The sequence below is a fragment of the Mya arenaria genome, chromosome 16 (genome assembly GCF_026914265.1).
Source record: "Mya arenaria isolate MELC-2E11 chromosome 16, ASM2691426v1".
NCBI lineage: Eukaryota > Metazoa > Mollusca > Bivalvia > Myida > Myidae > Mya > Mya arenaria.
Genome location: NC_069137.1, coordinates 26,251,215 through 26,268,875, shown reverse-complemented (window position 1 = coordinate 26,268,875; position 17,661 = coordinate 26,251,215). Strand labels below are relative to the sequence as shown.

Below are 17,661 nucleotides of genomic sequence, written 5' to 3'. Positions count from 1 at the left end.
TCCGTCCAATATAATTGATTCTAATTCTTGAGTTAACATGTAAACATGGCGAAAGAAAATATTTGACAGATACAGGTCGATTTCAAAACACCATTTATAGTGTCTCAATTGAGGGTTATTTGTTGTGAGTATGAAACCAATGCATGTTTCTTTTTAAATATCATCATACGCCGAAGTCATTGTTGTGTTATTATTTGTGAAGCATGTTAACTATGCGCGTAATTGTTTTGTTTCGTTTCTGTCTTTTCAAGTTAATGAAGCATTGAAGTTAATTTTACAACAGTTTATTTGTTCAGCTATTTTTTCTTCCATGACCTAAACATTTCATTGACATCGGATATTTAATTCTGTAAAAATTTTCTCCATCGGTATTTCTTTGAAGTGTTTCTCGTGTTGCAAGGTGTAAATATATAGAGTATTTTACTTTCAGCCTAAGAACATGAAGAATACGATTACATAAAACACAAAAATTATGTGTAAAAAATATGCTGATAAAAGAGTTGCCCATTTTGTAATAATAAAATAAAGTGGACAAACTGGTTAGGTGACTAAACTTGGAAAAAATGCTTTGTTTGCATATAAACAGCCTTCAAAATACAGGGATGTGATTTGTCCGCGGATCTAATGGCTCCATGGACCCCCCCCCCCCCAAAAAAAAAATAAAATAAAATAAAAATAAACATTTTTTTTATTTTTTTTAGCTGATTTAAAACGTTACCAGAGTGCTTTTGGTTGTAAGAGTTGATATTCCAGTTTGCTTCAAATTTAAAGTCAGAAGAACCCCTAAAAAGAGCTTCTAAAAGGCAATTTTTCTTCTACGACAGTGAGCTTTTGAACTCACAAGTGCCCCAAGAACCTATGACCGAAATGGTTTCAGCCTTCCAGCTGCCAGGTCAATCACATCCCTGAAATATTAATAAGTGGGTTGCAAACGAATATTCGAACGAACAATTCACTATTGGTATTTCAAATAGGTATTAAATGTAATTTGTTGAATAAATAAAAAATTAAACCTTTTTCCTTCAACTGTGTTGTTGTGTTTAGAATTTGTTTGTCTTCTTTTTATGATTGACCCCTAATGCGAGAGGCGTGAATGTGATCGAAATATACGCATCATGACTTTTTTATATTAATTAGGGACATATCATCGGGTACAATGCAGGAGATGGATGGCCGATAATACATCACTTTTAATTACGTGGTTAAAATAATAAACGCAACAATCAGGTTGTTGTCTCATCTGTTTTTCTCTGTAAGCGCAAGGGGGTTTCCCAGTTTAAGTCATATCTGTTTATAAATGAGAACAGATAAATATACCGACGCTATTTTTAAACTTTCTTAGTATAACTCAGACTTAAAGGCCTAGTTTAAGGAATGTTTGGCATGATTATCCCCTGCTGTGCATCTCCTGCTAATTGCACTGGTGTCACAGCTGGGGCCAATAACCTGTGTATTCGTTTATTGGCTCAGGGCCATTTAGAGTCAATTTCTATAATAAAACTTCCAAAACTGCACAACAGGATACTCAGATCAGAGATCTGAGAAGAGGGATCAAGGAAAGTAGATTAAGATCAATAAACAGAGGTTGTGTACTGTACACATTTTTTTTTTTTTTGGGGGGGGGGGTCACTTATAGAAGGCTAAAAATACTAGGCCTTTAAACAAAACATCAGTCTAAAGTAGCATCTTAAATATAGAGAGTGCATCTTGGACTACATCTGGGGTCTTGGCTATTTAAATTAGTTACAGGTCTACAAATAATTAACATGTTTTCAGGTGTAACTTAAAAGGCAGTCATGCCGGTGTCAGCTAAGAAGGATGGGGCCAAGAAAGGTCTGTATATAGCGAAGAGTATGAGTGAGTTGAACAAGATGGCTGAACTACCCGCGAAACTGAAGACCAATAATGCGAAAATGTAAGTTACATATATACGTTGTATAACCTTGTACTTTTAGTATTGTAAAAAGTATTGTGTCGAGGATTAGGTAGAAATGTTATTATTAGACTAACAAAAGAAATGATTTGGTTAGGGTTACATCCTTTTCAAAAGCAGGTAGAATAGGTAGGCTTTTTATTTATTTTTAATTTTTTTAATAGCCTTTATATTATTGTCATTATTGGAGGATGCTTTTTAAGTAATCTTCTGGATAAAACTTTAACGGTTATAAAATACTTTAACTATATAGCTAGGTTCAGGTAAACCTGAACCAAATGTAATTTTTAGCTCTAGCCTGTGGTTTTTATGATATCAAAGTAGTGTGAATGTCTTCCTTCTATATATTAAATAATTAAATATTAATCCTGTGATAACGCCAGAAGTATGGCACTAGGTTTATGGAGCTTTATGTACCAATGGTTTCAGCGTGCTAGTTTAAAAAGCTCTTATGAACATGTACCAGTGGTTTGGGGTTGCTAGGTTTATGTAGCTTTATGTACCAGTGGTTTTGGTGTTCTAGGTTTATAAAGCTCTAAACAATGACCAGTTGTTGTGGCATGCTAGGTTTATAAAGCTCTAAACATGTTCAAGTGGTTGCAGCGTGCTTAAGATTTATAAAGCTCTAAACATTTACCAGTGGTTTCGGCCTGCTAGGTTTATAAAGCTCTAAACATGTTCAAGTGGTTGCGGAATGCTAGGTTTATAAAGCTCTAACCATGTACAAGTGGTTACGGCATGCTAGGTTTCTTAAGCTCCAAACATGTACCAGTGGTTTGGGGGTGCTAGATTTATGTAGCTTTATGTACCGGTGCAGTAGTGCAGTGGTTTCGGCGTGCTAGGTTTATAAAGCTTTAAACATGTACAAGTGGTAACAGCGTGCTAGGTTTTTTAAGCTCTATACATTTACATGTGGTTACGGCGTGCTAGGTTTATAAAGCTCAATACATTTACATGTGGTTACGGCATGCTAGGTTTATAAAGCTTAATACATTTACATGTGGTTACGGCGTGCTAGGTTTATAAAGCTCAATACATTTACATGTGGTTTCCTCCCAATCAGGAACATTGTTTAAAGACATTGTTTCTTTGGTAACCAAACAGCTAGGCGGGCTATTGAATTGTTAGCAATACTCCAAGATTTGTTCATTTAAAAATAAACTTTATGAAAAGAATGTACGTAACAAAATGAAATTCTGTATGATATTATAATTCATAGCTTGGTGAAGACTGCGGACAAAATGTTGAAGGAGGCGGAACACAGTGAACTCATGCAGGACGAAGAAAGGGCTTACGTCCTCTTCATGAAGTACTTCAATGTTGTTACCTACCTCAAAAAGACGTCTGATTACAGGAAAGAAAAGGTAAAATACATACTTAACGGTGCCATCTTACTCCCATATAAGATTTACCAGAATTAATGCAATTGTTTTAAAGGACGCAGGCAATTTTTAAGACGATAATTGGGGGTAAAAAAGTGCGTCCTATGCATGATATAATACGGTACAGAAGGATTAAATCTTGACGAAAACAGTGGTTCTTATGAAGGATGGTGTGTTTAATTTAAAAGAAAGGTGCAGAAAACATGGTATTTCTACCTTATGAGAGGATAGTAGATAACAGTAAATCTTTTAGCACTCACCAATCATTTAAATATTTTTGTGTTCTCAGCTATTAAATACATGGTTACAATCTTGTTATAAGTAATAAATATTTTCCATAAATGCATTATGGTTAAAGATTTATCACTCAAAATTAATGTTTGTTATACATGTGTACGTAATATGTGTATTGATTTTGAATAAGAGTGTCACTTTAATGATGGGTTAAGCTAGGAAACTGTTATATACAAAAAGAAAAGTTTAATACATACATTTGACCATTTACATGAAATGCTTAAAGAGATTGACATGAAACTTGGTATGTTTGACTACAGAAAAGAAATGGTATAATAAATACTTAAATATGGTTATAACTTGGAAAATGTTATGTAAAATAGAAGGTAATTACATAAATTTGGCCATAGCATGAAATGCTTTAAGAGATTGACACGAAACTTGGTACCTTTGACTACATACTTTATGATGGCTTTCACTTAAAAACAAAAAGAAAAGGTTTATACATAAATTTGGCCATAAGCATGAAATGTTAAGAAGGTGACATGAAACTTTGTATATTTATTCATAACAACAATTAACATATAGAGGCCATCTTAACAAGAAAATATCATAAGATTGAGGAATTTGTCTAAATTCTAAGGTGGGATTCAGATGTCCACTTCATGTATTGAGTTGCAAATACAATTAACATACCCGGTAATGCAGTGTTTCTTGCCAACCTATTGCTTTCGTTTCAAATGATAATGCACTTGAAACAAGCATAAAGGATTTGAAGAAAACAAGGGTACATCACGCTAAAATTGTTCATGAGATTGGTGCAAGATTGTATAATTATATTGAGCATGAGGGATGATAAAAAAAACTTTCTTAATTATGCACAGATTTATGTACCATTTCTAAGCATTTATTTAACAAGTTGGTTTGTATTCCATTTTGTAATTTTTGTAACTAATAAAGCTACTCTACCTTAACAATCAAAATGAGAGTTTTTTTGAAAAAGCTTATGTTAGTTTGGATGTCATGTTTCTTGACTCAGCAAAAGAATCATCCTTTTAATTAAGTCATAATTATTTAATGAAATCATCCGTCTTTAAATTCAAATCATCCTTCTTTAAAATTATTAAAGTCATCCTTCTAATATTACGGTAGATTAAGTCATCCTTCTTTTAAATAAAGTCATCCTTCTTATGAGATTAAATCATTCTTCTTTTGAATTATATCATACTATTTTATCATTAAATCATCTTTCTATAGGGAAAATCTAACAAAACACCTAATTATACAAATATTTAAAAGTCAATATTTCGGCTGCTCTCATTAGAATAAATATTTCCGCTCTTTTTTCAGACGTACTACGACAACCTGCTTGGATCCAAAAACCTTCTCTCAGCCATTGACAATGCCGAACAACTATCTGGGAGCTTAAAAGAAAGGTACATTGTATTAAAAAACAAGATAGTTTGGTTTTTCTTATATCGGCCATTGGAAAAGCACAACAACTCTCTGGGTTACAAACCACCAAATAAATTTCCTATTTATTCTGTAGTGAATTGACCGATGTGCTCCAAATAACACTGATTTCTAGTGTTACACAACTTCCAATGCAATAAACGTTTGTGTGATGAAACTTAACACAAACACAACATTAGAAAAATGTTTTATTTTCTTCATAAAAAAAATGGTTTAACGTAACCACTATGAATTCAATGAAGTAATGTTGTGTAGGAAGACAAAACAATATGTGAAAATGTAAATAATAAAAAAATATATATCAAGTAGATCGAGCATGTTCAGCATGATTTTTTGTAAATCACAAACCAGTCAGCTTAAAAACCTTTAAACATTGAAAGAAGCCAATGGAAGGACCAAGCTATGTATCACATCCATGCATCAATAAAATGAACGTAACCCTGAGTGGCCACTTCCATATTCAGGTTTAATTAGCCCGCTCAATGCTGAAATGAAAGGTAATTATACCCCCACCAATGAAGTTTGAGGGGGTATATAGGAGTGAGCTTGTCTGTCGGTCTGTCTGTCTGTCGGTCAGTCGGTTTTCATGGTTTCCGGACGATAACTCATGAAAGGCTAGACAGATTTGAAAAAAATTTGGTACACAGGTGTAACATCAGAAGATACAGGTCAAGTTCGATATTGGGGCTGGTGGGGTCAAGGTCACTGTTACTAAAAATAGAAAAACGGTTTCCGGATGATAACTCATGAAAGGCTTGACAGATTTGAATTTTTTTTGGTAAACAGGTGTAACATCAGAAGATACAGGTCAAGTTCGATATTGGGGCTGGTGGGGCCAAGGTCAAGGTCACTGTTACTAAAAATAGAAAAACGGTTTCCGGACGATAACTCATGAAAGGCTTGACAGATTTGAAAAATTTTTGGTACACAGGTGTAACATCAGAAGATACAGGTCAAGTTCGATATTGGGGCTGTTGGGGCCAAGGTCAAGGTCACTGTTACTAAAAAAAGAAAAACGGTTTCCGGACGATAACTCATGAAAGGCTAAACCGATTTGAACAATTTTTGGTACACAGGTGTAACATCAGAAGATACAGATCAAGTTCGATATATGGGCTGGTGGGGTCAAGGTCACTGTTACTAAAAATAGAAAAACGGTTTCCGGACGATAACTCATGAAAGGCTTGACAGATTTGAACATTTTTTGTTACACACGTGTAACATCAGAAGATACAGGTCAAGTTCGATAGATCCTTCAAAAACTAAATGAGCAAATATTTACCTTAAAAGTATTTGACACATGGAAAGATGAACAAACAAAACAAATCCACCATGCTTCATTAGAACCAAATGCCAGTGGAATACGAGCAGAACTTAAGTATGGCATATTTGCCACAGTAGTGCTTACTACAAATATTGACCTGTCAGATGGACTTGTTAATTCGGCTACAGGAACAGTCCCGGGATTTATTCCCAGGTGGATAAGGATGCATTCAAGCCCAAATATGTTCTTGTAAAATTTGATGATGATCGTGTTGGAAGAAAAGCTCGTGAAAGCTCTACATGTCTTATTCCAGAAGAGATCAGCAAGAGCATCAGCTAGTTTTTCTTGTCAGCGGTGTAACTTCTAAATTACTCAACAGATTTAAATAAAACAATACATGCATGATAAAAGAAGATGCAGTGTGCAGAAACCTTGGAGTTATGGCCTCTTTTCAAAGGAATGGTTTGCCATTCCTGTGTCCAGGCGGCATTTGGGGGTATTCGTCACTTCTTTTCCTACTTTTCTCTACTTTTTTGTAAGGCTTCTTCTTTACTCTACTTTTTTTGTTAGGCTCCTACTTTTCCCTACTTTTTTTGAAAAAGCCCTACTCTCCCTACTTATTGTTCTGTCTCTATGACAGCTCTTGTTCTTAAAGCTTAGTAAAACTTTTAGCCTTAAAACATCAATTTTCGAATGTAAACATGAAAACTGTGATCTGCTCTGTTGTCAGCAGTATCTGGAGGCTTAAAGACAGGTTGAATAAAATGCAGATGTTTTATTTTGATAACGTGAAATTTTAAAGCCTTAAATTATGGGATGTAAGTCTGTCCTCATAGTCAATATTCTGTCAGTAGGTCATAACAGGGTGTTGCTCTATTTATGACACCTTTGTTAATTGGTAGACCAAGTTTTATATGCACAATAATTTGAATCTACTTTGGCTTAGGACAAGAAATAACCAAAAGCAACAACTACTTTAAACATCATTGGTTGTTTCCCCTTGCTCTTGAAGATGACTTTTGTTGTATTGAGGTCAAGGTCAATTGTCAAGGTCATAATCAACGAAGTAAACAAAGCAAAAAAATATGTATATTTTTTGTCCACATTATAACTTGACATTATGATTTAACTTTTCACCATAAAACTTTATTCTTAGGTGGCACTTGACCAGTAAATGATTCGTGTAAAGTTCTGGGTCAGTAGGTCAATGGTGACAGACATTGTCAATGCATTTCTTTTTAAAACTCTTAGATGACTCTTATGACCTTAATGCTGTCTAAATAATTTTGATTAAAAAACAGCTTTCAGAGACTCAATTGTTTACGTACATCTTCTGTAATGACAAAAATTATTGTTTCTATTTATAGATTTGACCTCATTGAGGCGGAGTCAGTTGCAGAAAAGCTTTCCTCATTGGATAAATCACAGGACGACAGTGGAAAGACAAAAATCCCTGGCGGAAAAGGAAATGATGTAAAAATAGATGAACCACAAGAAACTGCCAAGACAAAACCAGGTACATAATTCTTGTATATTTCTGACATCGTTTTTCAAGTTAAAAAAGATGAAAAGCAGAGTTAATGCGATGGTCTTTGTGTCAGTATTTTCTAACTGTGATCATAGCTAAAAATATTTCAACATATTCACTTGATATTATAAATTTTGTTGCATGAGATAATAGACACATTTGCTGCTAGGCCGATCATTTTTCAGTTATAAATAAGTAATAGATTGTTAAGGGCTATGAATAACTGTGAGGATTATGAAATTGACAAGAAATGTGAAAAATGTGTTAAATTGAAGTACTATTGCTTTCAACCACAAGATATACTATGTTTATTACATTTGTTAAAGATGCACTCTTACTCCCAAATAAAATTTAACACACTCAATAATACTGTTTTAATATTCCAAAAAAGATTGCTAATTGCTGAAAACAATGGTTCTGATGAAGGATACCATGTTTAATTTAAACAAAATGAGCATAAAACACAGTATTTCTACCTAATGAGACTATAGTTGATGCAGAAACGTGAATGCAAAAAAGTTGTAAAACTTATCAAAGGAAATTGTACTTGATCAACGGAAAAAAATAAGTATCAGCCTGCAACGCTTCTGTCAGCCGCTGAGCACTAAGCAAAAATGTTTTTCTTAATTCTTGTTTGAGTGTTACATTGGTTAATATAGTTGAATTAGAAATGCTCTAAATGGAACATCTGAAGCATGACTAAGGATACAGATTTACTTATTATATTTATAGAAGCCCAAGGGGTTCAAAAGATTTTCAAATTAACCATACTTATTGGTATTTCTAGAGCAAACTCCTCCTTCCACTCAATCCAAACCCGGTATTTAATACTTATTTAATTTTGAAGGTATTTTCATATCTTTGGAGCCAACTCCACAAGCTTCTCATTCCAAACCAGATATTGAATACTAATTTAGTTTTAAAGTTGTTTTTGTATTTCTAGAGACAATTCCACCCGTTGCTCAATCCAAACCCAGTAGCTTATACTAATTTTAGTTTTAAAGATGTTTTCATATTTCTAGACCCAACTCCACCCGCTCCTCAATCCGAACCCTGTATTCAAAACTTATTAAGTTTTTTATAGTTGTTTTTTAAATTTCTAGAGTCAACATCGCTGCTCCTCAATCTGAACTGGGTATTTAATACTAATGTAATTTTAAAGTTCTTTTTCGTATTTCTAGACCCAACTCCACCTGCTCCTCAATCTGAACCCGGTATTTAATACTAATTTAGTGTTTGAGAGTTGTTTTCATATTTCTAGAGTCAACTTCCCCGCTCCTCAATCTGAACTGGGTATTTAATACTAATATAATTTTAAAGTTGTTTTCATATTTCTAGAGCCAACTCCACCTGCTCCTCAATCCGAACCGGGTAAAGTCACATGTGCCCAGCTGTACACGATGTTACAGGACCGGGACACACAGATGATACTGATGGATGTCAGACCTATGGAAGACTTCCAGGACTCCAGAATTAACCACAAGGCCATCATTAATGTTCCTGCAGGAGCTATAAAGCCAGGGTAAGTTTATTTTTGCATCAAAAAATAGTTTGTAGCACGCTTTTTTTCCAAACAATTGTATCATTGAATTCTATTTTGTGCCCGCATCGTTCTGTAAATCTTTAATTCTTGTATGTCAACAAATTCAAATGTTAATGAAAAAAATGTAAGACATGGGCCCCCCCCCCCCCCCCCGCCACCACATGATTTTTTTTTTTTATTTCCACTCAAAAGATTGACTAGTGAATTAAACAAGTTTCTCTCTCAGTGTTAAACTGGGTAAACAAGATTGGAACACTAGCAAACATTGATCTCTGTTACACTTCACTAAACACGATGGGAAAAATTGTTAAGTTGTTGAATGCAAATAAAATTTTAAATAATGTATTTTATCTTATGATAATATTTATTTAATGCGATGTGCTGCAAAGCTATCATTGAATTCCGATTCTCATTTTCTGCCAGCTTTCTATGTCAACTTTCAGACTGAATTTGCACCTAATTAATTTAAAATCTGCATTTTAGTGTTGGCAACCATCCTACAAAATTAACGTTTGGATGAACAATCCTGGGTTTTACACAAGTGCTTGGCATCAAGTTTTTTTTGAAAAAGCAGTGTATTATAAAATACAGAACTTTGGCAAGCTTGGAATGCATTGTACCTGTGCAGTGCTTGAGGGCTTGTGTTTTTTTCAGCTACTGCACATTGGTTTGGTTGCTCTTGTGTTCAGGAAAAGATCACTCTATGTTTAATCCAGATAATAACAAAATGTTCTTATTATGATGGTTAATCTAAAGTTTATAATTCATTTCTGTTACAGAACAACAGTGACCGTCATAGAAAAAGCGTTACCGATGGATTCAATGTCGCTATGGAAACAAAGAGGCAACATTGACCACATCATTTTACTGGACAGGAACTCTCGTACTGACAATGTGAAGATTGGATCTACATTACAGACTCTAAAAGACGCTATTTTCAAGGTAGGTTATTAGCTTAATAGTTATGGAAAGGTGCTGCACCCTGTCCTTTTTTTGGTAGCAACCTTCTGCCCTCATGGAGACCAGCATAAGCATCCTTCTGCCTCAATAATATAAAGTGCTTAAAACATGGTTATATTACATGGCTATAGATTAATACAAACATTTCATTAAGAAGTTGTCACTTAATATAACTTCAATTAAACACAATTTTTAACATTTTCTGTCATATTCATAATGTTCAAAATCAAATTAAAGCCTGATACTATGTGCCCTTTTCTCCATTAGCACCCTGCTCCTATTCACATTATCTATTATGGGATATAAGTACCTTGTTACTATATCTATTATGGAATAGGAGTATATCTTGTTACAATATATAGTATGGAATATGAATAAATTGTTACAATATCTACATTTATTATGGAATATAAAAAGCCTGTTACAATTTATATTATGGAATATAAATAGCTTGCTACTAAATATATTATGGAATATGAATAGCTTTTAACAATATCTATAATGGAATATGAATATCTTGTAACAATATCTATAATGGAATATAAATAGCCTGTTACAACATATATATTATGGCATATGAATAGCTTGCTATTAAATCTATTATGGAATATGAATAAATTGTTACAATATCTATTGTGGAATATGAATAGCTTGTTACAATACCTATTGTGGAATATGAATAGCTTGTTACAATACCTATTGTGGAATATGAATAGCTTGTTACAATACCTATTGTGGAATATGAATAGCTTGTTACAATACCTATTGTGGAATATGAATAGCTTGCTACAATATCTATTACGGAATATGAATAGCTTAGCACAATATCTATTAAGAAATATTAATAGCATGTATACATATCTTTTAATGGAATATCATTAGCTTGTTACAATATATATTGTCACCGGTTTGCCAGACTTGTTCATAAAAAGATCTGAAGAATTTAGAATAAATGCTCGCATACATGTATCAATCCACTTGTCTTTATATATAACAAAGGGAATACATCAAACAGTTATCACAGTTATAACCTTAATTTCAGTATGATAGTACAGTTATCATCGAAAGCAAGCCACTGGTCTTGGATGATTGATATGAAGACTGGATGCTAGTGTAGCCAACCACTCGTAGTAATGCTTAACTTAGTTTAAACTCTCAGATTATTTTTACAATTATAATCTATATTTCAGTATGATAGTACTGTTATCATCAAAAGTGAGCCACTGATTTTGGATGGTGGATATGAAGACTGGATGCTGGCGTATCCAACCACATGTCTTAACCCGTCCTTTGAAAAGCTTACAAAACCAGTTGTCCAGAGTACACAGGGTTCATTGTGTAAGTGCACAACTTTTAATTCAGGGATGTGGTTTGTCTGCGGATTCACGGAATTCCATGGATCTTATAGCCACAGAGACCCCCCCCCAAAAAAACAAACAAACAAACTTATTTTACCTGAAAAAAATCATTTGGTTGCTTTCAGTTGTTCAAGTTAATATTCCAGTTTGCTTCAAATTTAAAGTCAGGAGTGCCCTCAAAAGAGCTTCTGTCTGTTCCATTTTACTCTGGTCCTAATCACAGGTAATCGCCTCAACCTGTCTGTCTACTGGTCTTTCTGGCCAACTGTTCCTTTTAACTCTGGTCCTAATCACAGGTAATTGCCTCAGCCGTCATCTACTGGTCTTTCTGGCCAACCGTTCCATTTTACTCTGGTCCTAATCACAGGTAATCGCCTCAACCTGTCTGTCTACTGGTCTTTCTGGCCAACCGTTCCATTTTACTCTGGTCCTAATCACAGGTAATCGCCTCAGCCATCATCTACGGGTCTTTCTGGCCAACCGTTCCATTTTACTCTGGTCCTAATCACAGGTAATCGCCTCAGCCTGTCTGTCTACTGGTCTTTCTGGCCAACCGTTCCTTTTTACTCTTGTCCATATCTTTTTCATTCATTGTCAGATTTTAAATTTTTATTCTTACTTGAGCATAATTGTCATATCAGTTGAACATGAAAGGTGAAACAAATCACAACAAAAAATGTGATGAAAAATTTCTGGATTAATTTTGAATTCAGATTTGCAAGCATTCCAATTTCAGATTGCTTTAAAGTTCTAAGTTTTGTTTTTTAATACACATTTGCATTATTATATATAGAACGATTTAAATAACTGTAGTTAAATAACTGCACATCAAGATAAAAGTATATTTTTTTTATTACAAAAAATGTATCAGTATTTTGGTGTTGTTATCATATATATATATAAACACATGTTGTAAAACACAAGTATGTGGCCATGCCTATGCTTCTAGCTTCATTAAATGTTTTGTTTGATGCAACCTGGTATGAAAATTGTTTTTTTGACAGTTGACATTTGACATTTTAAGATTACATGATAAAAATTTCCTTTCTTTTAATATACTTTCAGTGGACTTTGATTATCCTGACTTTGATGAAGAATTCCTCAAGCCAAAGCAGCCTGAGCAGAAACCACAAGACACAGTTTCATTAAGTGAGAGATTTTCTGGATTTCAAAATGGCGAGGTTGGGATGAAATCAACATCCCTACCAACCATTGATAGAGCAACAAAGCCTGTTGTGGATAGATCTACCAAGGCGAATCTAACAAAAATCATGGTAACAAACGATGGTAGTAAATCTGACTCAACAACTTCTCTATATCCAGATGTCAGGGCAGTGTCAGGCCCAGGCTCAACTGTCAATCAAAACAGAGGTTTTACTAATACTGATACCAGGTCCTCAAGTGCTAATTTTAGTAACACTGACAGCAGGTCTGCAGTGCGAAAAATGACTGGACAGAGTGATAGAATTAGTGAATCACAGTCAAGCACAAGTTTGAACAAAGTTGCGGATGAGTTATCCAATGAATTGACAGAATTGGACAGGCAGAAAAAACAGAGGGAAGAAGAGTTAGCAGAGCTAAAAAGAGAAAGTGAAAAAGTGAGAGAGGAATCCAGGTAAGTCACTGGTTAGTTAGAAAACACAAATTTAGTGAAGTTGCTATTGAAAATGTAAACCAACTTTCTGTCACACTTAAGTCAGTCATGTTGTTCATGCTGTTATTGATGCATAGCTTTTTTTATAATAACTAGTCCATGTTTAACACTTCAGTTTGATATGTATCTATATCAGATAGTTTACATTATTATTGATGTTGATGGCCACGTTTGAAATAATGATCTATTTCCAGTAGTTTACATATCTATGTTTTAGGCTACTTGAAAGAATGTTCTATAACCAATAGTTTAGAAATCCATGTTGAGGGTCTGGCTTTTAGGGCCAGGCTTTAAAGAATGATCTATATCCAATCATGCATATCCATGTTTAGGGCCAGCTTGAAAGAATGATCTATATCCAATAGCTTACAGATCTCCATTTTTAGGACAAGGTTGAAAGAATGATCTATATTTTAACATAACCATGTTTATGGCCAGGCTTGAAAGTATGATCTACACAATGTATATTATCAAATAGTTTACATACATCCATGTTCACACCCAGCTTTAGAGAATGATCTATAGCCAATAGTTCACATATCCATGTTTAGGGCTAGGCTTGAAAGAATGATCTATTTCCATTAGTTTACATATCTTAGTTGAGGGCCAGCTTGAAAGAATGATCTATAAACAATAACTTACATATCCATGATAAGGGCCAGCTTTAAAGAATGATCTATATCCAATAGTTTACATATCCATGTTCACACCCAGCTTGAAAGAATGATCTAGTATATACAATAGCTTGCATATCCATGTTTAGGGCCAGTTTGAAAGAATGATCTTTATCCAATAGTTTAAATATCCATGTTTAGGGCCAGCTTGAAAAAATGATCTACATCCAAAAGTTTACATATCCATGTTTAGGGCCAGCTTAAAAGAATGATTTATATCCAATAGTTAACATTATGATTATCTCTGTTTAGGGCCAGCTTGAATGAATGATCTTTATCCAATAGTTAACATATCCATGTTTAGGGCCTGCTTGATGATCTATATTCAATAGTTTACATATCCCTGTTCAGGATCAGGCTGTTGTTGTTGTTGAGTTTATAAAGGTCTGCCCGCGCCCTATAGTGGCTGCATTATGGCTTGACCCCGTCACATCCCCAAGTGTGACTTAAACAGAATTTTGAATCCAAAGGGGGAGTTTTACCCCCATCGGTTGATGGGATATTCGCCAAAGGAGTAATTTTGTACCCAAAATGCCGCGAAACCTGCGATGAATGACATCTAGAGTGGCCCCACAGCTCTGAATATTGGATATGGTTTCATTTTCAGGGTAAGGCTTAAAAGAATGATAAATATATATCCAATATTTTACATAACCATGTTTAGGGCCAGGCTTAAAAGAATAATCTATATCCAATAGTTTACATATCAATGTTCAGGGCCAGACTTGAAAGAATGCGTCAAGAAGAACAGCGGCTGTCAGAGTTGGAAGAAATGAGAAAGAAACAGCAGACAGATGTGGCTGACTTATTCAGGTGTGTAAAATGTCGGACAAGATCTGCTTTTCAAAGAATATAAGTTGAGTTATTGTAAAAGCCTTTGACATAGTATTTGTATCATTATCAGCATTTTGTGTGTTGTTGTCATGTCAAATCCTTAAACCTTGGCCGTGAGTCAAAATGGATTCCAAATGTTCATGTGAAGCTTAGTATACACATGCGAAAAACGAAAAATGTGGCACGGCAGATAAATATGGCTTGGATGTTTGGTTTAATGCCTTTTGTCCAACATATAAATATGAAATCTGCTTTGTTAACTCTCATGTGGCATTGCTGCTATAAAAATTACATTTAATAATCATTGCATGTTCCATATTGTCTGATGTGACAATTTATTATTGCTCTTTTCCAAAAATAAAACTTGGCGCGAGCTGACTGATCAAAGCAAACATCAACTTGAGGCATAATAATTTGACTGTTTCTCTAGTGCAAAATTGTAATGTTATCATGCTCTTTTAGAATGATTGGCAAGCATGTTTTGCAAAAGTGTTTGCAAACAGTAGTAATATATATGTGTTCAATTATTTTGAAATGGATTTAGAGAGACTTTTATCACAGTGTCCAGGTAAACAATTTTAAGGAGTTTGACAATGTTTTGATTTTTGCTGATATTGTACTTTAACTTTACAGAATGAAGCATGAGAAAAAACATTGAATGTATGAAAAACGATATCAGGCCACCGCAAGGGTTTAATCAAATATGTCTGATATTATATACTGGTATATGGTATATAAAGTTTTATTATAATTATAAGGCCATTTTCAGAATGAAGCGTGAGTTACAGCAGCGAATGGAAGAAGAACGAAGCCAGGCCGCGACCGAAGTTCAATATAAACAGCGTGAACAAATGGCTAGGTATGAAAGTATTGTCATTGACATTCATACAGATTGAAGACAAATAAAGTAACGACTTAAATACTGTATTAAGATTGCACCCAGGTTTAGAATGAGATCAATAATTTTGATTTAAGACTTTAAAGCTGCACTCTCACAGATTGAACGTTTGGACAACTTTATATTTTATTGTCTTGGAACTAGCATTTTTGTTGCAAAAATGCATGTAAACCAGTCATATTAGACTGCTGACAAAATATTGGATCGCAGAGTTTTATATTTAAGTTTAAAAAACGATGTTTTATGCATTTTTCTTGGTTTGCACATATTTATGCAAAAATTTGCTCTTTCCTAGACAGAAAATAAAAAAGTTGTAAAAATGGTAAATCTATGAGAGTGCAGCTTCAAGAATATGCTGGATACCCTCAGGCTTATGGGTGACATTGTTGTATTTCTTTTTGACCAGGCAAGACGATCTAGCTCACATCGCTGAAGAGGAGAAAGAGAAGAAGCGGCGACAATTTGAAGTTGAAAGACTCAGAGCGGAACGAAAGAAACGGGAGGAAGATACGGAGACAGTGAAATGGGAGGAGGAGACGAGGAGAATTGTGGAACGGGAGAGGATGGAAAGGGAAAAACGGGAAATTGAGGTAACAGAATGGGGAGGTTGAGGTAAAATAATGGAATAAATGTAGGTGAAAATGAGAAGATTGGGTCAAATTGGAGTTTTGAGGTTTAAAAAAGGAATGTTGGAAGAAGGGAATTAAGGTCAATATTTATATTTGAAGAGATAGCTGCAGGGGTAAAAGAAAGGGATTAGAAAAGTGAAGATACATGTAAATGATTGAAGATTAATTGAAGATTAAAACAGGAATTGAATTAGGTGAAAAACAATTAAGAAAAGAATAAAGAAATTTATTTAATGATGTGAAAGTAGGACATTTACAAGGTTTTAAAGGGGAAATGAGTCATTTTGTTTTTTTTTGGGGGGGGGATAAACAGAGAAATTGAGGAAAAAATGAGATGCAGGGTTTAACGTTTTCTAGGAGGCACAAAAAAGAGCAAAAGAAGAAGAAGAAAAGAAGCTGAGGGAGATTGCAGCTGCTGAGGACAGAGCTAGACAATTACGGATTGAAGAAGAGAAAAAGGTGACTAAGGCTTATATATTCCGATATGTTACTATAAATGACTTATTTCATTTTATTTTAATCAGTTGTGGTAAGTGGATTATCAATAGCTCTCATCAGCAGAAACTGTATTTTTTACACATAAGATGCCATAATTACGATCAATGCTTCTGAAATTGGTCTTAATGATCTGTCAAATTGGTCATTTTAGGCCTAAAACTAGATTGTTAGGTCAACCTTTAGAAAAAAAAAATCTTTACATGATATAGGCTGCTAATGTCAGATGATCTTTGTGTAATTTTATCTGAAATGATTGGCTGAGAGACACAATGACCAAGTTTGAGTATTGGTTATCTCGGGTCAAAAACTAGATCACGTCTTAGGAATACCTTGTTCATGCAAAAGAGGCTGCTTTTTCATCTAAACACCATGAATTCTAGGTCAGAATGACTGTTTTGATAAATTATATTGAATATGGTTCATCTTGATCAATAAGTAGGTCATAAGATGTTAAAAAAACTTTTTTTTATGTAATATGAGCTGCATTTTACCCTGACACCCTCATAAGACTTTTGGAGAATCCTGTTACAATATATAGGCACAGTCATAAGTCTTATTTACCAAAATGGCCGAGTATTTGGATGAGCAAAATTTATGATGGTCCTCTTGTTTCTAATAATGAAGGAGCCAACCGAGATGTCATATAGTAGAAAAAAGTTTTTGTCATTGTTTGGTAACATTATTCTTCACTCAACATTTACAAAGTGATTTTTATATTAAGATACATTTTTGGCATTGTAAAACAATAGATGACAGTTTCGATCAGGGATAATTGATCCATAATTTCTTAAACAATAGG

The 17,661-nt window shown here is 34.2% G+C and overlaps 1 protein-coding gene across 1 annotated transcript in view; it reads left to right on the top strand.

Moving 5' to 3' along the window:
* The first annotated feature begins 26 nt into the window (after nucleotides 1-26).
* The window catches only part of LOC128221949 (ubiquitin carboxyl-terminal hydrolase 8-like), a 38,523-nt gene continuing 20,888 nt past the window's right edge, over nucleotides 27-17,661 (top strand). Inside the window, exons 1-13 of the mRNA XM_052930665.1 lie at nucleotides 27-124; nucleotides 1,777-1,915; nucleotides 3,153-3,297; nucleotides 4,900-4,985; nucleotides 7,654-7,802; nucleotides 9,153-9,336; nucleotides 10,137-10,299; nucleotides 11,508-11,655; nucleotides 12,741-13,290; nucleotides 14,721-14,816; nucleotides 15,607-15,696; nucleotides 16,142-16,325; nucleotides 16,722-16,823. Coding sequence (XP_052786625.1) covers nucleotides 1,797-1,915; nucleotides 3,153-3,297; nucleotides 4,900-4,985; nucleotides 7,654-7,802; nucleotides 9,153-9,336; nucleotides 10,137-10,299; nucleotides 11,508-11,655; nucleotides 12,741-13,290; nucleotides 14,721-14,816; nucleotides 15,607-15,696; nucleotides 16,142-16,325; nucleotides 16,722-16,823 — 2,016 coding nt within the window. The 5' untranslated portion in view covers nucleotides 27-124; nucleotides 1,777-1,796. The remainder of the gene's footprint in view (nucleotides 125-1,776; nucleotides 1,916-3,152; nucleotides 3,298-4,899; nucleotides 4,986-7,653; nucleotides 7,803-9,152; nucleotides 9,337-10,136; nucleotides 10,300-11,507; nucleotides 11,656-12,740; nucleotides 13,291-14,720; nucleotides 14,817-15,606; nucleotides 15,697-16,141; nucleotides 16,326-16,721; nucleotides 16,824-17,661) is intronic.